At 42.6% G+C, this 27976-nt stretch overlaps 1 protein-coding gene across 1 annotated transcript in view; it reads right to left on the bottom strand.

The window, feature by feature from the left end:
• GABBR1 (gamma-aminobutyric acid type B receptor subunit 1) overlaps nucleotides 1–27976 on the bottom strand; it is a 301061-nt gene that overhangs the window by 206419 nt on the left and 66666 nt on the right. The window contains exon 2 of the mRNA XM_060759261.2: nucleotides 14302–14380. Within this exon, the coding sequence (XP_060615244.2) occupies nucleotides 14302–14319 (18 nt within the window). The 5' untranslated portion in view covers nucleotides 14320–14380. The remainder of the gene's footprint in view (nucleotides 1–14301; nucleotides 14381–27976) is intronic.

A 27976-nucleotide genomic window follows, 5' to 3' on the forward strand; every position in this document is an offset into this window, starting at 1 on the left:
CCTTTTTATATTCTTTCTTTAATAAATATTCCTATATGGGATCACTGGACTCTGGAGTAGTGCTAGGTGAAAGGGTGTTCCAGTGCTTGGGCGCAACAATAGCTATCACTCTATCTTTATATCTGGAGTTACACTTTTAAAAATACCTGTTCTGACTTACATACAAATTCAGCTTGAGAACAAACCTACATAACTTGTTCTTAACTTGGGTGTTTACAAATACTGTGACCAGGGGAGCATTCGCACAGTGAAAACTTGTGTGCCAACTGCGCCGTACCTTGGGAAGTCTGACTTGGCCACAGTAGTCCATGCTCTGGTCACATCCCGTATAGACTACTGCAATGCTCTCTACATGGGGTTGCCTTTGAAGACTGCTCGGAAGCTTCAAATGGTCCAACGCTCGGCAGCCAGGATACTAACAGGAGCGGCACTCAGGGAGCATACAACTCCTCTGTTGCGCCACTGGCTACCAGTCTGCTACCGGGCAAAATTCAAAGTGCTGGCATTAGCCTATAAAGCCTTAAACAGTTCTGGCCCAACTTACCTGTCCAAACGCATCTCCTCCTATGAACCAGCTAGGACATTAAGATCATCTGGGGAGGCCCTGCTCTCGGTCCCGCCTGCAGCACAGGCACGTCTGGCGGGGACGAGAGACAGGGCCTTCTCAGTGGTGGCCCCTCAGCTGTGGAACACCCTTCCCCTCCCTATTGGCATTTCGGAGGAAAGTGAAGACCTGGTTGTTTGAGCAGGCATTTGAATAGGCAGTGTAATGAATATAGGAATACAGAACAACGGATGATGAGATTAGATCATGATTCTATTTATGAGACGCTAATGAGATGTTATATTGTTGTTTAATTGTTTATTATGTTATTGTTTAATGGTTTTTTAACTGTTTTTATTATGTTTAGCATTGCGTTTTTGCTATTGTTAACCGCTTTGAGTCGCCTAAGGGCTGAGAAAAGCAGTATACAAATGAAGCAAGTAAATAAATAAAAAAATAAATAAATATTTCTATTATAATTCATTTTAAGTATTAATGTCAATAATATTATTTATTTATATTCTTTGATATATTAATATTTTTTCATAATTCAACACGTCCATTGTGTTGTGTAACTGACATCTGGCTGACAATCTTAACTGGGGCTTATATTTGAGGTAGGGCTTATATTACGAGCATCCTAAAAATCACGCTAGGGCTTAATTTCCAGTTAAGTCTTTTGGTTAGAAAATAGGATGCTATGGCTCAATGCTATGGACTTGTGAGATCTATAGTTTGGTGAGGCACCAACACTTTGGTAGAAAAAGGATGAAGAACTTTTAAATCTACGTCTCCTATGATTTCATAGCATTGAGCCATGGAAGTTAAAGTGGTGTCAAACTGAATTAATTCTACAGTGTAAATGTACCCTGAGAGATCAGCGCTTGAGTATCTCCTCAGCTGTGAAAAACCACTGACTGTAGGAAGTCACACGCTCTCGGCCTAAGGGGAAGGCAATGGCAAACTTACTCTGACTAAACCTTCTGCAGAAAACTCTAGGATAGTTTTGCCCTAAGTCAGAACTGACTTGAAAGCCACAACAACAACAAAGAATATGTATAGCTGAAATTAATCATTCTTCCTTCCACCATCTGTTGTCACCCATGTGCGAATTCCAGACGGCAACCTCCTCGGGGCTGGACTTGTCACCTTATTCTTTCTAAGCCACAAGGAGTATGTAATGACACTTGTAATCCAACTTCATGGTACTGATCCAGAACCGGCCTTCTGGGCAGAAGAGAAGTCTTTGCCTGTAAATGTGAGGTCACGTTGTAACAATCTTTCAAGGTGCTTGCAGTGGCTATGACTTGTGGGCGGCATGTCACCCTAAAGCTATTTCAACCCACATCTCCTCCCACCGAGAGAATCCCAATTCACCCTCCCACACACACAAGTATCCTTTCTTCAGAAAAGGCTTTCTTCCCCCCAACTCCTGTTCAGCAAGCTGCTGAAAGGTTTCTCCTCCATCTGTCACATCAGTGGAAATGGAAAGTTGGAGGTCTCATCCCCATCTTTTCTAGCACAGAAAAGGAAAGAGAAACTGTGCGAAAATGGATAGTACACACACACACACACAGTATATTTGTATTAGTTATTTAGCACATAATAAAAATACACAGAAAAAACAATCTGCATACTACATCAAAATGGGGGGAAAGAAAGAATCAAAAATGAAAGAGAAAAAAATAAAAAGAGAAGAAAGAGTAGAATCATAGAATTGGACGAGATCTCATGGGCCATCCAGTCCAGCCCCCTGCCAAGAAGCAGGACAATCGCCTTTAAAGCACCCCCGACAGATGGCCATTCAGCCTCTGTTTAAAAGCTTCCAAAGAAGGAGCCTCCACCACATGTTGGGGAAGAGAGTTCCACCGCTGAACAGCTCTCCCAGTTAGGAAGTTGGAGAAAAAAAGAAAAAGAGAAGGAAGAGTAGAATCATAGAATCCTAGAGTTGGAAGACACCTTGTGGGCCATCCAGTCCAACCCTCTGCCGGGAAGCATGATGATCACATTCAAAGCACCCCCCACTGATGGACATCCAGCCTCTGTTTAAAAGCTTCCAAAGAAGGTGCCTCCTCCACACTCTGGGGCAGAGAGTTTCACTGCTGAACAGCTCTCACAGTAAGGAAGTTCTTCCTAATGTTCAGGTGGAATCTCCTTTCCTGTGGTTTTAAGCCATTGTTCTACATCCTAATCTCCAGGGCAGCAGAAAACAAGCTTGTTCCCTCCTCCCTATGATTTCCCCTTACATATTTATACATGGCTATCTAAATGTGACTTCTAACCTTTTACACAGCTGCTATAATTAAAACTTGATTAAACTTCCTCATTTTAAAATACTATAATATAATAATAGCATTTTATTCTGCCCTTCTCCCTTAGGGGACTCAGAGCAGATTACATATATAAACATACACAGGCAAACATTCAATGCCTTATTACAATGACATGCAATGGGACACAAATACACAAAGGCAAAGGTTTCTCCTTTCATTTCCGGCTCTGGAGGCGGTGCTCAGCTCTGTCCATGAGGAGGTGCTCTTTCTCCATTTCCAAGCCAAGGACCCTGCATCTGTAGATACCTCCTGGTCGTGTGGCCAGCATGACTGCTTGGAGCATATTTTGCCTTTTCCCACCAAAGCAGTACCTATTGATCTATTTACGTTTGCATGTTTTCGAATTGCTAGGTTGGCAGGAGCTAGGGCTAACAGCAGGAGCTCACCCACAGATTCGAACTGCCAATCTTCAGGTCAGCACAGTTCAGCAGCACTCACTGTGCACCCCCCCCCCCCAAATTAGTATATTAAACTAAAGTGCACAATTTTGTTAGTACGGGTTGAGTATCCCTGATCTGTAATTCCAAAATCCAAATGACTCCACCATCCAAAACTACCCACATGGATAGCTGACACATTGATACCTTTGCTTTCAAGATACACAAATACGTGTTTCGTGTATGTAATTATTAAAAATAATATATAAATTTATCTTTAGGTGTTGTGTATATAAGGTATGTATGAACCAGAAATGGATTTTGTGTTTAGGCTTAGGTGCTGTCTCATATGTGAATACAAGTATTCTAAAATAATTTGTGAATACAAGTATTCTAAAATAACTTCTATCCAAATATTTTTGGCTGGTGCCTAATTAGTTATTTTGCAAAAAAATAATAAAAAGCTAGGTCCGATATCTACTCATACTGACGACAAATGATAATAATTCTATTTAAACAAATGGTGATATTCCATTGAATTGCTATTTTTAAGAATTCCCTGGACAAAGATAAAAACACAATTTCAAAGGAAAGGTTCTTCGCAGCTTCCAATAGAGCAGTAGAACTGTACTAGCTGCGTTTCTTTGTACAGTGTTTAATGTCAATCATCTTATAGTGGGTGGGTGGCCTGGCTTTTTTGTCCACATCCATAAATGCTTCCTCAATAACGTGTCAAAATACCTAAATGTGGATGCTGTGACTCAAATGCTACTGGTTTCCCATGACCTTCATCTGCCTTGATTAATCATTTGCCACCCTACTTTTTCAAGCTGCTTTTAAAATGACCCAATTTCTCCCATCCTAGCATGTCAGGGATGAGAATCAAGACATGTGTGACCTGACCAAGCAGCATCAGATTGTGGTCAAAATGGCAAAAGTTATGAACATGGATGAACACATTAATAAGTCAGGAGTGGCTACAACAGTGGGAGTAAACTTCCAAAGGGGGAAAGTGGGAGAAAGAGAAAGAAAACAGGACACTTTAAAAACAGTTCAAAAAGTAGGTTCTTGTGGGTTTTTTCGGGCTATAGAGCCATGTTCTAGAGGCATTTCTCCTGACGTTTCGCCTGCATCTATGGCAAGCATCCTCAGAGGTAGTGAGGTAGTGACCTCACTACCTCTGAGGATGCTTGCCATAGATGCAGGCGAAACGTCAGGAGAAATGCCTCTAGAACATGGCTCTACAGCCCGAAAACACCCACAAGAACCTAGTGATTCCAGCCATGAAAGCCTTCGACAATACAGTTCAAAAAGTGGCAGAGGGTTGGCTGAAAGTGTGCCTGCCAAACCAGAACAGTTGGAAGGTTTGTTGTCATCAAAGAACCACCAAATGCTCATAGATGGCTAATCTCTTTTTTGAAAAAGTGGGATGACAGAAGAATGACTGGACCTGTCTCTGGACATTTGGAGGTTATGCCATCACAAAAAGATCACCAAATGGTCATAAATGGCTAATTTCTCTCTTGAAGGTGTAATTAGCTGCTTCCCCTTATTTTTAGCTCCCCATGACCCGATTTAGGACTCAAAAGACCTTCTTTTCCAAAAAATATAAGTAACCAGTTGTTCCCCTAAATGGCCAGTTGTGTTCCTTTGAATGAATGATTAACCATTTCTGAGAGAGAGAGATAGTAGAGATGGATGGATATATGAATGAACAGATGGGTGGACAGACAGACAGACAGATGACAGATAGATAGATAGATAGATAGATAGATAGTTAGTCAGACAGATATAGATATGGATGGATGATGGATGGATAGACAGACATACAGACACAGGAGATATATGGATGGGTGGATATAAGAATGGACAGAAAGGTAGACAGACAGACATTTAGACATACATACGGATAGATCGATGAGATGGGTGGATATATGAATGGATGGATAGGTGGACAGGGTAAAGGTAAAGGTTTTCCCCTGACATTAAGTCCAGTCGTGTCCAACTCTGGGGGTTGGTGCTCATCCCAATTTCTAAGCCGAAGAGCCGGCGTTGTCCGTAGACACCTACAAGGTCATGTGGCCAGCATGACTGCTCGAGGCACCATTACCTTCCCGCCAGAGCGGTACCTATTGAACTATTCACATTTGCATGTTTTCAAACTGCTAGGTTGGCAGAAGCTGGAGCTAACAGCGGGCACTCACACTGCTCCCTAAATTTGAACCTGTGATCTTTTGATCAGCAAGTTCAGCAGTTCAAGGCCCCACTGTACCACTAGGGGCTCCACTAGGTGGACAGACAGACAGATATTTAGACAGACAGACAGACAGACAGAGAGACAGAGAGACAGAGAGACAGGGAGAGGAGGGATATATGGGTGGGTGGGTGGATGGATATATAAATGTACAGGTGGGTGGAAAAACAGATATTTAGACAGACAGACAGAAGAGATGGCTGGATGGGTGGATATATGAATGGACGGATAGGTGGACAGATAGACAGATATTTAGACAGACTAACAGATAGTTAATAGAGATAGATGGGTGAGTGGGTGGATATATGAATGAACAGATGGGTGGACATATAGACCGACAGATATTTTGATAGACAGACACATAGTAGATAGATGATAGATAGATAGATAGATAGACAGACAGACAGACAGACAGACAGACAGATAGATAGATAGATAGATAGATAATAAAGGTTGGTGGATGGTGGGTAGGCAGACAGATGGACAGACAGATGGACAGAGAGACAGATAAGGCTGGTGGTGTCAAGGCCCACAAACACAACCCAGAGGTAACATGAAGTCCCACAGTCTGAACTCTCCTGATCTGTAGGTGAGAAAGTGGAAGAGAAATAAACATTGAAATGATGCTACACATGAATTAACAAAGGAATGTGGAAAGCTGCCTTATCCTGAGTCAGACCTTTGGTCCATCTTTCCCAGTCTTGTTGACTCACTGCCTAGCAACAGCTCTTCAGTATCTAAGGATGCATCTACACTGCAGAATGAATGCAATTTGACATGAGCTCAGTGACCATGGTTCTATGTTACATAATCATGGGAGTTGTAGCTTTACAAGCTCTTTCACCTTCTCTGCAAAAGAGTGCCAAACTATAAACCCTACAATTCTTTAGCATTGAACTATGGCAGCTAAAGTGGTGTCAAACTGCATTATTTCTACGATGTAGAGCCAGACTGAGACAGGGCTTTCCAGCCCTCTTTCAAGATAGGTTAAAGTGACATGAAGTCTAGTCATGTCTGACTCAGGGGGTTGGTGTTCATCTCCATTTCTAAGCCGAAGAGCCGGCATTGTCCGTAGACACCTCCAAGGTCATGTGGCCGGCATGAGTGCATGGAGTACTCTTACCTTCCCACCGGAGTGATACCTATTGATCTACTCACGTTTGCATGTTTTCAAACTGCTAGGTTGGCAGGAGTTGGGGCTAACAGTGGGAGCTCATGCCACTCCCTGGATTTGAACCTGCGACCTTTCGGTCAGCAAGTTCAGCAGCTCAGCAGTTTAACCTACAGCACCACCGGGGGCTCTTCTTTCAAGAGAAAAGGTATTTTCCCTAGAATCATAGAATCAAAGAGTTGGAAGAGACCTCATGGGCCATCCAGTCCAACCCCCTGCCAAGAAGCAGGAATATTGCATTCAAATCATCCCTGACAGATGGCCATCCAGCCTCTGTTTAAAAGCTTCCAAATAAGGAGCCTCCACCACACTCCAGGACAGAGAGTTCCACTGCTGAACGGCTCTCAAAGACTCCCTGAAATTAAGTTTACTCGTGTCCAACTCTGGGGGTTGGTGCTCATCTCCATTTCTAAGCCGAAGAGCCGGTGTTGTCCATAGACACCTCCAAGGTCATGTGGCCAGTACAACTGCATGCAGCGCCGTTACCTTCCTTCCGGAGCAATATCTATTAATCTACTCACATTCGCATGTTTTTGAACTGCTAGGTTGATAGAAGCTGGGGCTCACACCCCTCCTTGGGACTAAATACAGGGAACGACTTTCTGCATGCAAAAAATGTGCCCTATCAGTCAACTGCAGCTCCTCCTCATCAATCTCACCCAGGAATTTACATAAATCTCCACAGATTTCATTTGAGTCGACAGTAAGCTTTTTATCATTTCATTAAAGTGTTCTAACAGAAAGTGCCAGCGAGGCAGGTGTGGATGGCTTCCACAAAGATCCCGGTCTCCTCCACTCTCTTCCTTTTTTATTATGACTTGTGCGTTGCCTCTGCGATTTGTAAAGTGAAATGTCAGGAACTTCTGTTTCCTTATCTTTCAGCACCAGACCTTTACTAGGGGAAAAAAGGGAGAGAGAAAGAAAGAAGGGCGATAACAAGGAAGCCGGGGCTTCGGGAAGAATTCTAATTTTAATCAGATCTCCTAAACTGCTAACACAAGGGAACGGTTCACAATGCCAGAGAAATATGCATGTTGGAGGGGAAAGATACATCTGCTCAACCTTCGGTGGCCTTCCGTAGGTTCTGCTTTTGAAATATTCGGATTTGCTTGCAGTATGAATGTGAATCTGAGAAAGGAAAAAGCCTGCTCAAACAGATGGGGTGGATTTGGATCAGGTGGGCAGCTCTGCCCTTTCATATATGCTTGGACTACAACTCCCATAATCCCCAAACCACTGGCTATGACAATACTGATAGATATTAGAGGCCAACAGGTGGACTAAAGGTGACAACATAGACCAAAAATTCAGTGAGACGCAGGCCCCTTCTACACTGCCATGTAATCCAAATTATCAAAGCCAACAATCCACATTATCTGCTTTGAACCGGATTAGATAAGTCTACACTAAGGCTGCAAGTATTTTTAAAAAAATCTAAAACCATAACGGTAAATAAAGAACAACACTCAAAAACAGGGGAATTCCAGACAAGAAACAATCACAGTCAGCTAATCGCCTCCCAAAAAAGGATTCCCCCAGGTAGTAAGAAGCCAGATCCGGAAACTGCCAGGCCATTAAATGCTAATCAAGTTCACCAATTGAAACATTCACACCTACCTCAAAGAGGCAAGAGTTCTTTCTCCCACCCTGGATATTCCACAGACATATAAACCCCATTTTCTTAGTTTCCAACAGACCTCACAACCTCTGAGGATGCCTGCCATAGATGTGGGTGAAACGTCAGGAGAGAATGCTTCTGGAACATGGCCATACAGTGTGGAAAACTCACAATAACAGCCATGAAAGCCTTCGACAATACAAAGGGTATTTAGTTTTTCTGCCAAAGCATGTTGGTGCCTCACCAAACTGCAAGTCCCATGATTCCACAGAATTGAGCCATGTCGGTTAACGTGTCATCAAACTGCATTCATTCTTCAGTGTAGATGCACCTAGTCTAACTTGCTTCCCATGTATTTCAACGAGCCTGCTCTAAAGATGAGAAAATCTGGATCTAACCTGATGGAGGTAATAAATCTGTGCACATATGGGAATTCCTTTGGTTAAAGTTTGTCACTGGCTGTGGCTTTCTTGTAACAGGACTGTAAGAGAAAGCAGTGTAAAGATAATGTCCAGATGGGATGGAACGATGCCATCCATATTAAGTGGATAACTGGAGATTACAGCAGCAAGTGATGGATTTATATAGATATATATAGAAGTGTGTGTGTGTGTTTATGTGTGTAGTATACAAGCATGCATGCCACAGATACAGAAAATGTACTTTCCACTCTTCAGCACAAAAACGAATCTCTAGATCTTGTGATTATATGGAAATGACTGAAAATTTAGGAGAACATCTATTAAGTGTTGTGTCTCACTCATTTGGATTTCTTTTCAAAAGAAGCTATTCTTTGTGTGCCAAATCAAACAACAAGGAAGTTGAGAGTATTCAGTGTCTAGTGCCTGGTGCCCGCCAAATATTTTGGAAAACAACTCCCATCCATTGGCACATTCTTCTTTGGCCCTGTCTACACTGCCGCAAAATGCAGCTCCATAAAACTGCATTTATTTATTTATCATGTCAGAAGTGAATTGAGACTACAGTTATAATGTATAGAAAACCCACAAACAAAGTTAAAAACTTGGCATAATGCTAAATTTCCTTTGACCAGAAGCTGGCCTCTTGGAGTGCCTCTGGTGTCGCTGTGAGAAGGTCCTCCACTGTGCATGTGGCAGGGCTCAGACTACATTGTAGTAGTGGTTTGCTCTTCTCCACACCACATGCCATGGATCACTTTGTAGCCCTATTTCTTAAGATTAGCTCTGCATCTCATGGTTCAGCACCTTCCAGGTCATCCAGTCTTCTGCGTGCTCAGGGAAGAGTTTCTCATCTGGTATCAGCCGCTGATTGAGGTTCCAGGTTTAACCTGCCACTTATTGGACTCTCGCTTGCTGAAGTGTTCCTGCGAGTATCTCTGTAGATCTTGATTTAAGGCATTGGTATGCTGACTGATATCTAAACAGAGGATGGGCCGGAGATGTCAATGCCGTGGTCCTTTCATTACTGGCTGCTACTTCCTGATGAATATCAGGTGGTGCAATACCAGCTAAACAGTATAGTTTCTCCACTGTTGTAGGGTGTAGACATACTATGATAATGTGGCATGTCTCATGAAGAGGCATATGCACTGTTTTGATGTGGTGAGATATATTCCACAGTGAACATACATATTCAGCAGCAGAGTAGCAAAACACAAAGGCAGATGTCTTCATTGTGTCTGGTTGTGACCCACAGGTTGTGCCAGTCAGCTTTTGCATGATATTATTTCTAGTGCTCACTTTTTGCTTGATATTCAAGCAATGCTTCTTGTAAGTCACAGCACAGTCCACAGTAACTCCCAGGCATTTTGGTGTGCTGCAATGCACACCAGAATTAAAATATAAAGTATTATATCTTAATAATACTTCATGACCTACCGGCATACCCCAGTTAACAAAGCCACTCACCAAAAAAAGCTCAATTTTTGCAAAGTCATATTTTCCTCCTTGTTCTTTGTCTAGAGCTGGAGTTTTTCTTCTTAAGAGCAATAGCACTGGGAGAGTAGTGAAGGACTGCAGAAACTCATACAGTACAACTTCCATATCCATCAGGGATACTTTTCTGCACTTATCATGGAAATGTAAAATCGCAGATAACAAGCTCTATTGAAATGAACAACTTCCAGTGGAAGCATACCATAGAACCATGCTGGAGGAGCTAGGGAACAGCTAAGGGAGAACACTTCTCCAGGATTTCCAGAGGTACATCTACATTGCAGAATTAAAGCAGTTTGATATCACTGGCTGCCACCACTCAATGCTATGGAGCCTTTTACTAGATCATTAGCTTTCTCTGAAAATGTGTGCCTCACCAAAGAGCAAAATAGAAAGGAAGTGTGAACATGAATAAATCTGCCTTGCCAGTTACCTCTAGCAAGTTAAAAGAAAATAAGTTATATGTTTGGGCACCAAAATGGAAATCATAAGAACATTGGAGGTAGATGGAAAACAAAATAAACAATTAGATGCATTGTTGTGAGTTTTCTGGCCTGTATGGCCATGTTCCAAAAGCATTCTCTCCTGACATTTGCCCACATCTATGGCAGGCATCCTCAGAGGTTGTGAGGTCTGTTGGAAATTAGGCAAGTGGGGTTTATATATCTGTGAAATGTCCAGGGTGGGAGAAAGAACTCTTGTCAATAAAGGATTCCCCCCAGGCAGTAAGAAGCCAAACCTTGAAACTTCCAGGCCATTAAATGCTAATCAAGGTGGCCAACTGAAACATTCACACTAACCTCAAACAGACAAGAGTTCTTTCTCCCACCCGGGAAATTCCACAGATATATAAACCCCATTTTCCTAGTTTCCAGGAGAGAATGTTTCAGGAGAGAATGCTTCTGGAATATGGCCATACAGCCTGGAAAGCTCACAACAACCCAGTGATTCCAACCATGAAAGCCGTCGACAAAGAAATCAAATGGTCTCCAGAAGTTTCAAAAACGTTTTGTTTTTTTGCTGAAAAGTTGCTTTAATTTCGAAATCTCTAGAACAACTTGAGAATAGAGCATATAAATTGAGCTCTCTCAAAATGAAAACAAATCAAAGTAAACATAAACTCAGGGTATACAAACAGCATCGATCTACCTAACATCTTTTGTCTGCAGAATATAGATCTCTTTGTGTTATTGTCTCACACAGAATACAAGAGCTGATTTATTGATTTGTAATATTTATAATCCACTTTTCAACAGCAAATTATTCCAAGGAGAGTTATATATTTTCAAGAGCATGAAAAAAAAATATCATAATGTACCCAATAGAGGGGAAAGAATAAAAAAAAACTAATTTTGAAACAGCAAACCAAAACATTTTTCTTTCTCTTTTAAATGGGGATCATATATATCAGCAATGAAAATACTTTGAATACCAATTATTACACAGCACAACAGGGAGGCATCAGCAGAATGGTATCAACATCTTCAAGGTAGAGAGGATACTCAGAAGTGTAGGAATAGGCAAAGCCAGCTCAGGGAAACATAGACCCCATCTACACTGCTATATAGAGCAGTCTGAAACTGAATTCCATGGTCAGTGTGGACCAGGCATGGGCAAACTTTGGCCCTCCAGGTGTTTTGGGCTTCAACTCCCACAATTCCTAACAGCCTGAGGCTGTTAGGAATTGTGGGAGTTGAAGCCCAAAACATCTGGAGGGCCAAAGTTTGCCCATGCCTGGTGTGAACTCATATGCATTTAATCTCAATGCATTTAATCTGCATTATGTAGCAGTGCAGGTGGGATTATAGACATATACAAAAACCATAGCATGCTCAGGTTATGGAGGATGGTTGTCAGAAAACCAAGAAGAAAGCATAGGATTGGAGTACCTTGGAAAAGGTAATTCATTTAGTCCAGTTTAGGTGCTCATAAAATACACTAAGATAAAATAGTGTGATGTAATGGAAATCACATGTAGTTCACGTTTTCTCAGTCCACACACTGTCTTGCCAGAGAAAGAAATTTCCTCGTAATGCAGAACAACATTCATGTGAACAGTTGCATTAACTCACACAAAGTCCTTTTAGAGAGATTTAAAATGGTATTTCTTTGTCCATGTGGAAAGTCCTCTTCCAGCAGCTCATGAAGCAGAAACACACTCTAAAGCAGGGGTCCTCAAACTAAGGCCTGTGGGCCAGATACGGCCCTCCAAGGTCATTTACCTGGCCCTTGCTCAGGGTCAACCTAAGTCTGACACAACTTGAAAGCACACAACAACAATAATCCTATCTCATCAGCTAAAAGCAGGCCCACACTTCCAATTGAAATACTAATACGTTCATATTTGTTAAAATTGTTCTTCATTTTAATTGTTGTATTGTTTTAAGTGTTTTTTGCACTACAAATAAAATATGTGCAGTGTGCAAAAGAATTCATTCATTTTTAAAAAATTATAATCTGTCCCTCCAACAGTTTGAGGGACTGTGACATGGCCTTCTGTTTGAAAAGTTTGAGGACCCTTGCTCTAAAGTATATCTCACTGCAAGCTTCTCCACAGCAAAGGCTAAAAATGTAACTGTTGCCAAAACTCCCAGTCTCAGCTAGCCCCCCAGGTGTGGCCCAACCAATCATGCCTTGCATTTTACAGAACACACACACGAACTGATTTCTTACATGCCCTAATGAATAGCACCAAGAGAAGAGAGAAGCTGTTTTTAAAAAGCATTCTACAGTGTGTACCAAAAATGTCCCCCCACCACCTATTTATAGGAGTTAGAACATCTTCCCTAAGCTATGATTAGACAATGGTAAAACTTTTAATAAAAAAAGGATTTATGTGAACATCCATATCAAGAAAATGCCAGAATTGCAGATGATTAATGTTTAACTATGCAAAATGAGGTATGAGAATTTCTACGTAAATGAAGCCCTTTCACCTGGATATTGAATTTCTTTCATTCATCCCTTTGGCAGCACTTCTGCTTTAACTGGTTCTCAAAGGCGGCTGGATGCCTTATCTATGAAAGTATATTTCCCCCTCTGTGCTTCTTTTGTTCTAGATGACTGCTAGCCTCCCTGTTCAGACCTTGACTAGTCAACATAGAGAACTGATACAGAAATATGCCTCTTTCTATGTCTGAAAACTTTGGAGCCATTCCAAAAAAAGACCCTGCCCCGCAAAAGAAGAAAGCCATGGTAGGGAACCAACACCAGACCTTAAGATCAGGCTGTGTATGTATACCAGTGGTTCTAAACCTTTTTTTTACCAGGGTCCACTTGACCAGGGCCCACTTGACCAGGGCTCACTTTGACCAGGGTCCACTTGACAAAGGACTGCTTTGACCAGGGACCACTTTGGCCAGGGAACACTCTCCCAATATTAGTACCAAAAAGTGTGAGGCTAGTGAGCTCTGTGAAAAGGAGCTGAAACAAATAAAATAAAATAAAATAAAATAAAAATAAAGAGGAAGGAGGTTCGCACACCAGATTTTCATTCTCATGGCCTACTGCTGTGCCGCGGCCCACAGGTTGCGAACCACTGATATATACCTTACAATTCTTGAGAAATATAATCATATACTGCTGAGCTGAGAAACTTGCTGACCAAAAGATCAGCAGTTGGAATCCACGGAGTGGGGTGAGCTCCTATCATTAGCCCTAGCTTCTGCCAACCTAGCAGTTAAAAAACATGGGAATGTAAGATCCATAGGTACCATCTTACCATAGGATCCATCTTCCAGCAGGAAGATAACAGCACTTCATGCAGTCATGCCAACCACATGATCTAGGAGGCATCTACGGACAACGCCAGCTCTTTGGCTTAGAAATGGAGATGAGCACCAGCCCACAGAGTTGGACTCGACTAGACCTTAACTACTTTAACATGCTGATTAACCTTTCCATACACAGGGGAGGACCTCACAACCTCTGAGGATGCTTGCCATAGATGCAGGCGAAACGTCAGGAGAGAATGCCTCTAGTACATGGCCTTATAGCCCGAAAGAACCTACAACAACCCGGTGATTCCGACCATGAAAGCCTTCGACAATGCATTTTCCATACACATGTTTGTAAAGTGTTCCTCTTACCTTTTGCCTCAGGATCATATCTCCCCGATGCAGAGGTGGGATTTTCCGTACCAGATCTTCTCAGGTTATATTTTGGAGCCTAACAGGGACAAAGAAATAAGGTTTTAGACCACATGTGCCAAACTCAAGGGCTGAATCCGACCCTCCATGTCATTTCATGTTGCCTTTTAGCTGCTGGACTACAACTTCAGTATTCCTCTTTATAACTAGAGCTGATGGGAGTTGTGATACAGCCATACCTGAAAGGCTGAAGTTTGTTCTGTTCAGTCAGGAGAGTGTGATTTGGATTTAGATACCAAGGCTTGTGGAGACGACTTCAAAATGTCCTTTACCCTTTCTCCAACCTCAGAGCCACAAGTGCTGTTGAGTTGCAATTTCCATTATCCCCAGTCCGCATGGCGGATAATCAAAAGTGATGGGAGTTGTTATTCAATAATATCTGAGGATCCACATTGGGTAAACACTAAAGGGCACCAACAACTATGTAAATATATATATAGTCATCACTCTGTATCCAAGGCATGGGCTAATTTGGGCCCTCCAAGTGTTTTGGACTCCAACTCCCATCATTCCTAACAGCCTCAGGCCCTTTCCTTTCCCCCCTCAGCCGCTTAAGCGGCTGAGGGGGGAAAGGAAGGGGCCTGAGGCTGTTAGGAATGGTGGGAGTTGGAGTCCAAAACACTTGGAGGGCCCAAGTTGGCCCATGCCTTCTGTATCCACATATTCTCCATCCATAAATTCAATGGCCCTTTGAAGGTAACCACAAGGCTGCTGTGGCCCTCGATGAAAATGAGTGTGACGCCTCTATTTCAGACTCTTAAGAATTTGTCTCATCCTTAATTTAGATATTCTCGCAGGGAATGACAGGCCTAAATATTCATTGACAGAATCATGGCAAATAAGTAGTTGTTGTGTAGCTAATTACTTCCAGGCCTTGAGCTTTCATAATTGATGTCGCGTTGCGCTGGGCTCATGCTTCAGACCGGAATATGACAAAATAAAACTCCCCATACACCATGGCCCTGTTTCTGATCTCCATCAATCCTGGCTGCTTAAACAAAAGCAATTTAAAATGCAATCCCTTATTTAGCATATCAGTTTGGCCTTTTGTCAACAACATGTTTTTATCGTTGACTTTACTTGCACTGTACAGCTGGAAAGAAATAAATTAGACTTGAAACCATTTGTAGGACGCAGCTCCAAACTGAATCCCAAACAGCCACATTCAAATGCATATACTTTGAATTTAAAATGTTGCCATGTCGGCAGTTATCAGCGCTGCTGGTCTCAAGGGGTGTTTTAGGGTAGAAGGCAATGAAATTACTGAATTTTCTCATGCCAATCTGACATAAATTGCCTTGAAAGGATATATATCTGATTAGAAAAACATAGGATTTGACAACATTGAAAGTATCATAGAATCATAGAGTTGGAGACCATGAGGAACACCCAATCCAACCCCCTGCAATGCAGGGACACCCTGCAGTCAAAGCACTCCTGTCAGATGGCCATCCAGCCTCTGTTTAAAAGCCTTCAGAGAAGGAGACTCTATCACAATCCAAGGCAGCCTATTCCACTGCTGAACAGCTCATAATGGTCAGGAAGTTCTTCCTAATCTTTAAGGTAAAGGTTGTCCCCTGACATTAAGTCTAGTCGTGTCCGACTCTTGGGGTTGGTGCTCATCTCCATGTCTAAGCCAAAGAGCCGGCATTGTCCGTAGATACCTCCAAGGTCATGTGGCCGGCATGACTGCATGGAGCACTGTTACCTTCCCGCTAGAGAGATACCTATTGCTCTACTCACATTTGCATGTTTTCGGACTGCTAGGTTGCAGAAGCTGGGGCTCACAGTGGAAGCTCACCCCTCTCCCCGAATTTGAACCGCCAACCTTTCGATCAACAAGCTCAGCAGCTCAGCAGTTTAGGTGGATTTCCCCCCCCAATTTGAATCTTTTGCTCTATGTACAAGTCTCCAGGGCAACAGAAAACAAGTTCCTCCCGTCCTCAATGTGGCATCCTTTCAGATATTTATACAGGGCTATCATATTCCCTCTCTGCCATCTTTTTTCCAAGCTAAGCATAACCAGCACTCTCATGTTGCCCAAAGCTGAGTTTATTTTCTAAAAGGTACATTTCACAATAATTTCACATGTGTGCAATGTTAGGTAGGTAGATGTTGGAAGTTACTTAGAATAATAGAATCATAGAGTTGGAAGAGACCTGGTGGGCCATCCAATCCAAGCCCCGATAAGAAGAAGGAAAATCGCAGAGCAAATTACAGTATACACATATATAGGCAAACATTCAATGCCTTTTATACAATGAACAATAACATTCAATAAACAAACAAAGGCAGAGGTTTCCCTTTCTATCTCTGGCATCTGGAGGCAATGCTCAACTCTGGCCATAGAGAGGTGCTCTTGTTCCATTTTCCATCCCAAGGAGCCTGTTGTCCATAGACCCTCCTGTTTGTATTGATCTACTAACATTACATGTTTTTGAACTTCTAGGAAGGCAGGAGCTAGGGCTGACAGTGGGAGCTCACCCCAACCCATGGCTTTGGACTGCTAACATTCCAGTCAGCAATTTTTTCTACAACTAGCAGTTTAACCCCACTGAGCTACCATGGCATAAGAAATACACTGTCATGTTAATGCAGTTTGATATCATTTTCATTGCTCTGGCTCAATGCTATAGAATCATGGGAGTTCGAGTTTGACAAGGTCTTTAGCCTTCTCTGCCAAAGAGACACTACATCACACTACAGATGCAATGATTCCATAGCACTGAATCATAGAGTTGGAAGAGACCTTGTGGGCCATCCAGTCCAACCCCCTGCCAAGAAGCAGGAAAATCGCATTCAAAGCACCGCTGACAGATGGCCACCCAGCCTCTTCTCAAAAGCCTCCAAAGAAGGAGCCCCCACCACACTCCGGGGCAGAGAGTTCCACTACTGAACAGCTCTCACCATTAGGAAGTTCTTCCTAATGTTCAGGTGGAATCTTCTTTCCTGTAGTTTGAAGCCATTGTCCCACGTCCTAGTCTCCAGGGAAGCAGAAGACAAGCCTGTTCTTTCTTCCCCATGACTTCCCCTCACATATTTATACATGACTATCATGTCTCCTCTCAGCCTTCTCTTTTGAAGGCTAAACATGCCCAGATCTTTAAGGCATAGCAGTTAAAGAGGTGGCAAACTGCATTAATTCTGCAGCGTAGATGCACCCAAAGTTTTTACATCTTGACAAGTCAAGGCCAACCAGGTCACAACTCTCATTGCCCTGCATTCTGTTGCTCGCAAGTTGAGTAGTCTTTTCATGACGATTACCGTGTGCTTTTGGTTTAGATGTGATGGCTTTTATCGTTTTCATAAGCTGCTTTGTGAAAGTAGCTGGGGAAAAATGTTCTAAATAAATAAATAAGTAGAGATTGAGGGCGCTTAGTTGCTGAAGAGGAAGGAAAGATGGATGAGCTGAGCCAAACAGGGACAAGGAGGGGCAAAGTGTTGGAGAAATATTAGACAGATTCGGGGGGGGGGGGGGGTACCAAGGACAGCTACCCATGATGGCTATATATATTACCTCCAGCACCAGAAGCAGCCTGCCTTTCTGTAACAACTGCACGCACGCACACACACACACACACACACACATATATATGCATGCAGTAGCTGCTATCGCACACTAGACTAGTCCAACATGTAGAGTTGCCTCAGGCATCTAATTGGGCATTTTGAGAAGCATACTATGGGACAAATATGCCTTTGGTCAAGTTTGATCCTTTATGTGCTTATTTTTTAATATGAGAAACAACATTACATGTAGAATTCTTCAGTTCATTTGTATTTATCACATTTCCTAGAATCATAGCAATCTCTATAATAACATAACAGAAACAGGAACAGGAGTATATGCCCTCCAACTGTCCAGATGTGGCAGGGACAGTCCCAATTAATCCTGTGTCCTCCCATTTTTTCAGCTGTCAGTTTCTCTCTCCTCGTTCCACTTCCCCTTGTTGTCCTTAGCTTACTTCAAACTACATTCAAACCAACTCATCTAGGTTGAATGTTCTTCCCCATTAATAATGTTGGGGTTGCGGTGGCACTACGGGTTAAACTGCTGAACTGCTGAATCTGCTGACATAAAGGTTGGCAATTCAAAGCCGTGGGTTGGGGTGAGCTCCCACTGTTAGCCCTAGCTCCTGCCAACCCAGCAGGTCGAAAACATGCAAATGTGAGTAGATCAATAGGGACAGCTATGGAGGGAAGGTAATAAAGGCACCCATGCAGCCATGCCAGCAAAACACAACCAGGAGGTATCTACGGACAACAAGCTCTTTGGCTTGGAAATGGAGCAAGAGCACCTCCCCATGGCCAGAGTTGAGCACCACTTCCAGAAAGCCAGAGATGAAAGGGGAAGCTTTTACCTTTGTTCTGTGTTTGTGTATGTCATTGTTATTTCCACTGTATTAAGGCACTGAATATTTGCCTATCTGTTTACATTGTAGATAGAGATAGAGAAGAATATAAATGAAGTGCCATTATTATTATTATTTGAGTCCACAGCAAACAAGGTCACTCTGCTGGCTGTGGTATTGGATCACACGTCGGATACTTCCCAAGTGTCTAGGACTGTGTGATGTATTGGTGAATAATGCATGCAGACCTCAGTAAGATGGCCTTTTGCAGATGGTAATTTTGTCAGCGCCGATTGTGTTTAAGTGCAGGCCAAGGCCTTTAGGCACTGCACCCAGTGTGCCGAGCACCACTGGGACCACCTTTACTGGCTTGTGCCAGAGTCTTTGCAGTTCGATCTTTAAATCCTTGTATTGTGTCAGCTTTTCCAGGTATTTCTCTTCAACCCTGCTGTTGCCTGGGATTGCAACATCAACGAGCCATACTTTGTTTTTTAACACATTCGTGAGGTCAGGAGCACTACGCTCCAAAACTCTGTCTGTCTGAGTCCAGAAGTCCCAGAGTAGTTTGACATGTTCATTTTCTGTAACGTTTTCAGGCTTGTGATCCCACCAGTTCTTTGTCACAGGCAGATAGTATTTGTGGCACAAGTTCCAATGAATCATCTGAGCATCAGTGTTATGCCTCTGCTTGTATTATTTATTTATTTATTTGCCATCTTGATCACATTTTGAGGTTGCTTGACCACGTGTGCCCTAGTTTTCATCAGTGAAATGTTGGAGGGTATAGAATTGTCCTAGCCTAAGAAAAGGTGTCACGAATTCCAACAACTTTGCATGTGTGCAAAATTGAAGGCACTCTCTTAGGCCTAAATCTGCTGTAAAGTCTTCTGGCAATGCCTCCTAAAGAGGCAATACACAACATTTATAACAGAGGAGAAACGTTGAGGTTAATAGTAGTACTCTGTCCAGTTCTGGGCATAATCATTTCAGAATGACATAGAGAAAATCTCTACAGGAGGATGACTAGGATGCTGTGGGGCCTTGAAAACCGTCCTGTAAGGAAAGGTTGTAAGACGTTGGTTTGCTCAGCTTGGAGAAAAGAAGATTAATGGAAACATGACAGCAGTCTTAAAGTATCTGAAGGCCTGTCACGCAAGAGCAGATTGTCCTCTCTTGTTCCAAGGAGTGAGTTGAACCAATGGTGGCTCATGTCTGCTGAGGACACAGAAGAGAGCCTCTCGAAGTTGGGGTTAATTGTGTTTTAAGTTTTGTACCATTTTTAATTGTATTCTGTTTCCCCCCAATGTTTTAATTAACATTTTTGACAGCAAAAAACATATGAAAAGTCATAATACTTACATGTCCATAAACATAGACACACGAAAACAGTGTTTCTCAACCTGTGGGTCGGCACGCTTGGAGGGATTGCAAGGGGGGTGTCAGAGGGGTCACCAAAGACCCCTCTGACACCCCCCTTGGTCATGGGGGTTCTGTGAGGGAAGTTTGGCCCAATTCTATCATTGGTGAGGTTAAGAATGCTCTTTGATTGTAGGTGAACTATAAATCCCAGCAACTACAGCTACCAAATGTCAAAATCAATCCCCCCGCCCAAATCCACCAGTGTTCACATTTGGGCATATTAGGTATTTGTGCGGAGTTTGGTCCCGATCCATCATTCTTTGAGTCCACAGTGCTCTCTGGATGTAGGTGAACTACAACTCCCAAAATCAACATCAATGCCCACCAAACCCTAGTATTTTTTTGTTCATCATGGGAGTTCTGTGTGCTAAGATTGGTTCAATTCCATCATTGATTGAGTTCCCAATACTCTTTGATTATCAGTGAACTATAAATCCCAGCAATTACGACTCCCAAATGACAAAATCAATCCCCCACACACCCCAATTTGGCAAATTGTGCCAAATTTGGTCTAGTGAATGAAAATACATCCTGCATATCAGATATTTACATTACGATTCATAACAGTAGCAAAATTACAGTTATGGAATAGCAACGAAAATAATTTTATGGTTGGAGGTCACCACAACATGTGGAACTGTATTAAGTGGTCACAACATTAGGAAAGTTGAGGACCACTGGACTAAGACAATTATTACCTAACAAACTACACAACATGCCTCTCTATTTTAATTATGGTAACTATACCTCCAAAACTACCAACATATACATAAATTAGTGAACCCCCGGTGGCGCAGTGAATTAAACTGGTGAACTGCTGAGCTTGTCGACCGCAAGGTCACAGGTTCCAATCCAGGGAGCGGCATGAGCTTCCACTGTCAGTCCCAGCTTCTGCCAACCTAGCAGTTCAAAAACATGCAAATGTGAGTAGATCAATAGGTACTGCTCCGGCAGGAAGGTAACAGCGCTCCATGCAGCCATGCCAGCCACATGACCTTGGATTAGTCTATGGACAACGCTGGCTATTCGGCTTAGAAATGGAGATGAGCACCAACCCCCAGAGTCGGACACGACTGGACTTAATGTCAGGGGACAACCTTTACCTTTACTTATACATAAATTAGTTTCAAAGTGGATTTCCAGCTTCTCTTTTATCAGTTTCCACTTTATATCCAATAAATTGTTTATTTTTGCTTGTTATAACATTTCCAAATTAATATCCCAATGTTTTATGCCTTTACATAAGGTCTTCCCTTTTCCCTTAGATATATATTGATAAATTAGTATCCATTTTTCGAAGGCTGTATCCCAAGCATTGGCAAATGTTGTCTCTCCAGGAGTTTTGGACTTCAACTCTCAACATTCCTAACAGCCTAAGGCTCCTTCCTTAAGCAGCTGAGCGGAGAAAGGAAAGGGCCTGAGGCTGTTATGAATAGTGGGAGTTGAAGTCCAAAACTCCTGGAGGGACCAAGTTTGCCCATACCTGCTGTATCCAATAACTTGTCCTTCAACAACATTGTCAATTTGCACTATATTCTATGTTGCTATGGATTCTCTGCTGTTGGGATATAAATTAAAATGAACACACAAACAAACTAATCATCTACAGAAACAGATTTTGGATAAATATTAACATAAACTTTCCTTAAAGGCAGGAGCTCTTTCAGAATGGAACGGACAGCTTCAGGAAGCAGACTGTTCTCTTTTGGGGAACGTATTTAAGCTGAGGGAAATCAGCTTTGCTTTGTATACTTGGATGGGAGAGTGCCAACGAATCCCAGGTGCTGTTGGCTATATTTCAGAAGAAAGAACAAGCATAGGTATTCCTTGCCTAAGAAAACCCTATTAAATTTACGAGTCTCTGCAAATTGACAAGAGATTGAAAGACACACATTTAAGCAGAGGCTAGATGCCAGCAGACAAAGATGTTATAGCTGCAGAATGCATTACATAACGTTGCACTGAGCAGGAGGTCAGACTTTATGCTCTCTCAGGTCCCTCCCAATGCTAAATATTCTATGAAAACAGAGTTCCAGTTCAAGGTTCCAGTTTTATGTATACTTACCTGATAGACTTTTCCATGTAACATAGGCCCCTTCCACAAAGCTGAATAAAATCCCACATTTTCTGCTTTGAACTGGAATATATGGCAGTGGGGACTCAGATAACCAAGTTAAAAGCAGATATTGTGGGATTTTCTGCCTTGATATTCTGGGTTATATGTCTGTGTGGAAGGGCCCTGAATCAGAGTTATTTTTTACCAAGGTGCTTGTTTATAAAGCTATTGTCCTCCCAACCCTGCTATACGCCTGCGGGACATGGACTGTCTACAGATGTCACATGCAACTTCAGGAACAATTCCATCAGCGCTGCCTCCTAAAAATCCTGCAAATCTCTTGGAAAGGCAGGCGGACAAATGTCAGTGTGCTGGAAGAAGCAAAGACCACCAACACTGAAGCGATAGTCCTCTGCCATCAACTTCGCTGGACCGGCCACGTTGTCCAAATGCCCGATCACCATCTCCCAAAGGAGTTGCTCTACTCCAAACTCAAGAACGGGAAAAGTAATGTTGGAGGATAGGAAAAGAGATTGAAAGACTTAAAGATGGGCTTAAAGCTAACCTTAAAACTGTGACATAGATACCAAGAACTGGGAAGCCCTGGCCCTTGAGCACTCCAGCTGGAGGTCAGCTGTGACCAGCAGTGCTGTAGAATTTGAAGAGGCATGAATGGAGGGTGAAAGATGGAAACGTGCCAAGAGGAAGGGACGTCAAGCCAACCCCACCGGGACCACCTTCCATCTGGAAGCTAATGCTCTCACTGCGGGAGAACATGCAGGTCAAGAATAGGGCTCCGCAGCCACCTACGTATCCACCGCCAAGACACATCACTTGGAGGACCATCATCGTCGGACTACAAGGGATTGCCCAAGTAGGTAAGTAAGTAAGTAAGTACATAAATAGTAATGCACATAGGACTAGATTACACCTCTTTGTCATGCTGAATACTGCTGTTGTTAACCATCATCAAGTTGACTTGCACTTATGGCATCCCCATGAACGAGAAACCTTCAAGTCCCTCATTCTCGACTGTTCATTTATTTGTCTCTATAGCAGTCCATTGTATGCACAGACCTCTTTTCCAGCAACATGTCTCCAATGAGTTTATTTTCTTCCTATCATCATCTTCACCATCACACCCAAACATTAGGGTTGTGCATGGATCCTGTTTACTTCAGTACCTGTGGCACCTTTGTACATGTAACGGGAAGGGGGCCCCCAGCACAAAAATCCGCTCAACATGAAAGCAGGTGGGAACCAATCACCAGCTCCTCTTCTGCTTTCATGAGAACATGAAGCTCCATGACTTCTTGCCTTGGAAAGAAAGTGCGTGTGTGGCATGCAGGCCCAGCATGGGCGCCTGCCTGAAACGGAGTGCCTCTTCTAGAGTAAGAAAGTCAGAACTTGCCTCCTTGCCTTGGAAAGTGGGAGTGCATGTGTGGTGTGCAGGCCTGGCACAAATGCCAGCCTGTATCCAAGCGCCTCTCCTCTAGAGTAGAAACAGGTAAGATGCCTCCTTAAAGTGCCTGTCTGGCTGCAGCTGAGCACCCGACCTCTAAAGCAAAACAGTTTAAATGCCTTAAAATGATGAGAAGGGGAGCCTGGGAAGCCCCCTCCATAATGGCCCAATAGAAAACACACACACATTATATATACACACATACTATACACACACACACATACAGTGTTCCCTCACTTATTGCAGGTGTTACGTTCCAGGACCACCCGTGAAAAGTGAAAATCTGCAAAGTAGGGGTGCCATATATATTTCCTTCTGAGGGTGAGGCAGAAGTGAGGAGAGATTTAGAAGCACTGCACACCTTTTTTTGTTAGCTATAAGGAAGGGGTTATAAGACCGTGATTTATTTATTTGTTTGTTGTTGTTGTTGTTCATTCGTTCAGTCGTCTCCGACTCTTCGTGACCTCATGGACCAGCCTACGCCAGAGCTCCCTGTCGGCCGTTACCACCCCCAGCTCCCTCAAGGTCAGTCCAGTCACTTCAAGGATGCCATCCATCCATCTTGCCCTTGGTCGGCCCCTCTTCCTTTTGCCTTCCACTTTCCCCAGCATAATTGTCTTCTCCAGGCTTTCCTGTCTCCTCATGATGTGGTCAAAGTACTTCAACTTTGTCTCTAGTATCCTTCCCTCCAGTGAGCAGTCGGGCTTTATTTCCTGGAGGATGGACTGGTTGGATCTTCTCGCAGTCCAAGGCACTCTCAGCACTTTCCTCCAACACATTTATTTGTTTACAGTATTTATATTCCGCCCTTCTCACCTCACAGGGGACTCAGGGTGGATTACAGTGTACACATATATGGCAAACATTCAATGCCAATTTGACATACAACGTATACAGACATACACAGAGGCTGTTTAACTTTTTCTGGCCACTTTGTATCTCCCCTCTCTCTTTTTTATGATTGGCTGCCTCTATCCCAGGGGGAAGGGTTAAACCCCCTTCCACACTCCATCGTTGCCAGGAGGCAAAAACCTGCAAAACAGCGAGTCTGTGAAAAGCGAATCGCTAAGTAGCAAGTAGTATCTGCCCTCCTGATTTCAGGAGGCTCCCCAAAAAATAGATTGGGGGCACTACCAAAAGCCGGGACACGAAACGAGTCATGGTTTACCCCGAATGCACAAGCCTACCAATATATAGAAATGGGAAATACTATTGCATGGACCATCTGATATAGCTTTACATTGCAGGATTTTGTCTAGTTCCTTTGCAGCTGTCCTCCAAAGTCCTAAGCTTCTCTCTCTCTCTCTCTCTCTCTCTCTCTCTCTCTCTCTGTGTGTTTTTACTGCCGTCTCCATTCTGATTAATGACCAAGTCAAGCTATGGAAAATCTTGAACTATTTCAATTCTTGTATCAATATTCTAAAGCTGAATTGCAGGGAAACAGTGTGGAAATCCATTCTTCAGGGTGAAGTTAATTTAGAAATAGTACACACCCCAGCCAGAGCTGTTCTTTCAATAACGACTGCACTTGAGAAATGCCACAGTTCAGTGGTAGGTAGAGCACACGCTTTGCATGCAGATAGTCCTACATTTAATCAAAGCTAAAAGAAGCTATGTTTTAATGAGCCGGGTCAGAGTGCTTTCCTCTTAACATTTTGAGAAGGGCAACTATTCAAAGCTAAATGAACCCATCTCTCCTGGCACTGATGCCCTTCACAGATTGGACTATGACTCCCATCATCCCTGGCCAGCATTGGGATTGAATGGAGGTCTGAATATTTGATTTTGTGCAGCCTATGATATGAATCTATTTTGTCAGTGCTGATTGAGGATGTATTCTCAAATTACATCAGACACGACTGCTAATGCACCTAAAGCATCATTTTGTTCATACTGATGAAAGGGCCTTTGTGTGATGATCATAATGTGTTTGTTGTTGTGGGCTAATTGTACTGGAACCCCATTTCCGGTGAATTATTGTGAGATTTTGTTGTTGTTGCTTTGTCTTCTTGCCACCTAATTTAAATAATTTGAGAATATTCAGCATAATCTTACACAGATTATGCCAGAGTCCACTTCATCAGATGCATGAAGTGTTATGCTAAACTGGAGGCATATTACAAATCTAGGCCAGTGTTCTCAATCAGCTACTTAGCTAATTATCAGCTCTTTAGCAATTATGTAGTTAATTAATCAGGTAATTTCTCCTAGCCTGACAACAACATCCCCTAACCTGATGGAAACATCATTCACTCATGCACTGCTCACTGGCAGAATGAACTTCTATTTCCCCATTCAACTAATATTGGGTAAAGTAGGTTGCAGAGGAATTATGATTGTGGCTACAATGTCACCATTGTTGAGTAGCAACTATAAATATGGAAATGCCAAGTAACTTGCTTGTGTTCATGATTGCTACTTACAACTGTTGCCTAAATGTTGTGCATTTATGATAACGATGTGGTTGTATTGCCCAGTCCAGAAGAATGGAACATGGAGGAATGACATTTCCATCATTTCTGAGGGGTGTCGACCAATGTGGCCACCCTCATGAACCTCCTTCAATAGTAGACTGTGTCCACAATATTATAGATAAAATATGAGAAAATGTGACTATAAAAAAGAACCAACAGCAACAAAAAAAATAGCCTTTGCTGTAGCGAATGCAGATGAAATCATGTGATTCATTAGTATTTTGTGTCAAAAGCATTGCATACATAAGTATAAAACTGATAAAAATAGGAGCATAAACGGCTAATTTTTATTTTACCAAAACCAGGCAACAGTGACCGCATTGTCTGTATCTTTAACAATTCTTCCTCTCTGCAAAGATCAGGGAGGTGAAACACCAAAGCAAGCCAGAAAAACATACCATATACTGTATATAGATAATTTAAAACTATATGGAAAGACTGCACCATAAGCTGGATTTTTATTCAATATTATAAGAATATTTAGCAAAGATATCTCAGTGGAATTGATAAACGCGCTATACTATCAATAAACAAGAGTAAAACTGCTGAATCAGAACGACTGAAGCTCCTTGATGGAAACATCATTAAAAACCTCAACCCTGATGGAAACTTTTAAAACTTTTAAGTAACCGGGAATATTACAGGCAGAGGATATTCAACATAAGAAAGTGAAATAAATTATTAATATCGAGTATGCAAAAACAATCCTAAAATCCAAACTTAGCATTAAAAGGAGAATTCAGGTTATAAATTTATAGACTATACAGTTTTTTCAATATAACGCTGGGATTGTTGATTGGCCTTAAACAGAACTAGATGCATTAGACAGAAGAATCCTGAAAATTATGAGAATAAACCAGGTATGGGCAAACTTTGGCCCTCCAGGTGTTTTGGACTTCAATTCCCACAATTCCTAACAGCCTTGGGCCCTTTTCTTTCCCCCCTCAACCACTTCAAAGCCTGACTGGTTGCTGCCTGGAGGAATCCTTGTTGGGAGGGGAACTCCAGACAGGAAACAACAAGGGCCAGCTAAGACCTCCCAACAGAGGATTCCCCAAGCAGCAACCAGCCAGACTTTGAAGCTACAAGGCTATTCAGTGTTAATCAAGCTGGCCAATTGCAACATTCACACTTGCCTCAAGCAGGCAAGAGTTCTTTCTCCCACCATGGACCTCATTCCACAGATATATAAACCTCACTTGCCTAGTTTCGAACAGACCTCACAACCTCTGAGGATGCCTGCTATAGATGTGGACAAAACAACTGGAGAGAATCCTTCTGGAACATGGACATACAGCCCAGAAAACTCACAGCAACCCATACGATATACCCTCTGCATGGTAAAACATCAAACATTGTAGCATCCCCTGGGCAAAGGCCTTGCAGATGGCAGACTCTCCCACACCAGAAGAGACTTGCAGTTTCTCAAGTCACTCCTGACATTAAAAAAGTCTCCTCTGAACCTTCTCTTCTGCAGGCTAAACATACCAAGTCGCTCCTCAGGGATTCATAGTCTCTAGACCTTTGATCATTTTAGGATGGCTCAGGAGGTCTCTTTTAACTCTATGAGTCCATTATTCCTCTTCCCCCCCCCCCTCTCTTCTCTTTCTCATCTTCCTCTTCCTCCTCCCTCTCCTTTCCTCATTACATCTCTATTAAGGAAACCAAAGAAAATTAGCTTCCCAAAAATCATTGAAATGAGCTGGACTCCCCAAATCCATCAGGAAGTCAATAGTATAAACAAAGCTTTCTCTCTAAAACAGTTATTGTTATGATGGGGTTGTTGTAGGTTTTTAAGGCGATGTGGTCATGTTCTAGACCAGGGGTCCTCAAACTAAGGCCTGGGGGCCGG

Source organism: Anolis sagrei, chromosome 2 (assembly GCF_037176765.1).
Source record: "Anolis sagrei isolate rAnoSag1 chromosome 2, rAnoSag1.mat, whole genome shotgun sequence".
NCBI lineage: Eukaryota > Metazoa > Chordata > Lepidosauria > Squamata > Dactyloidae > Anolis > Anolis sagrei.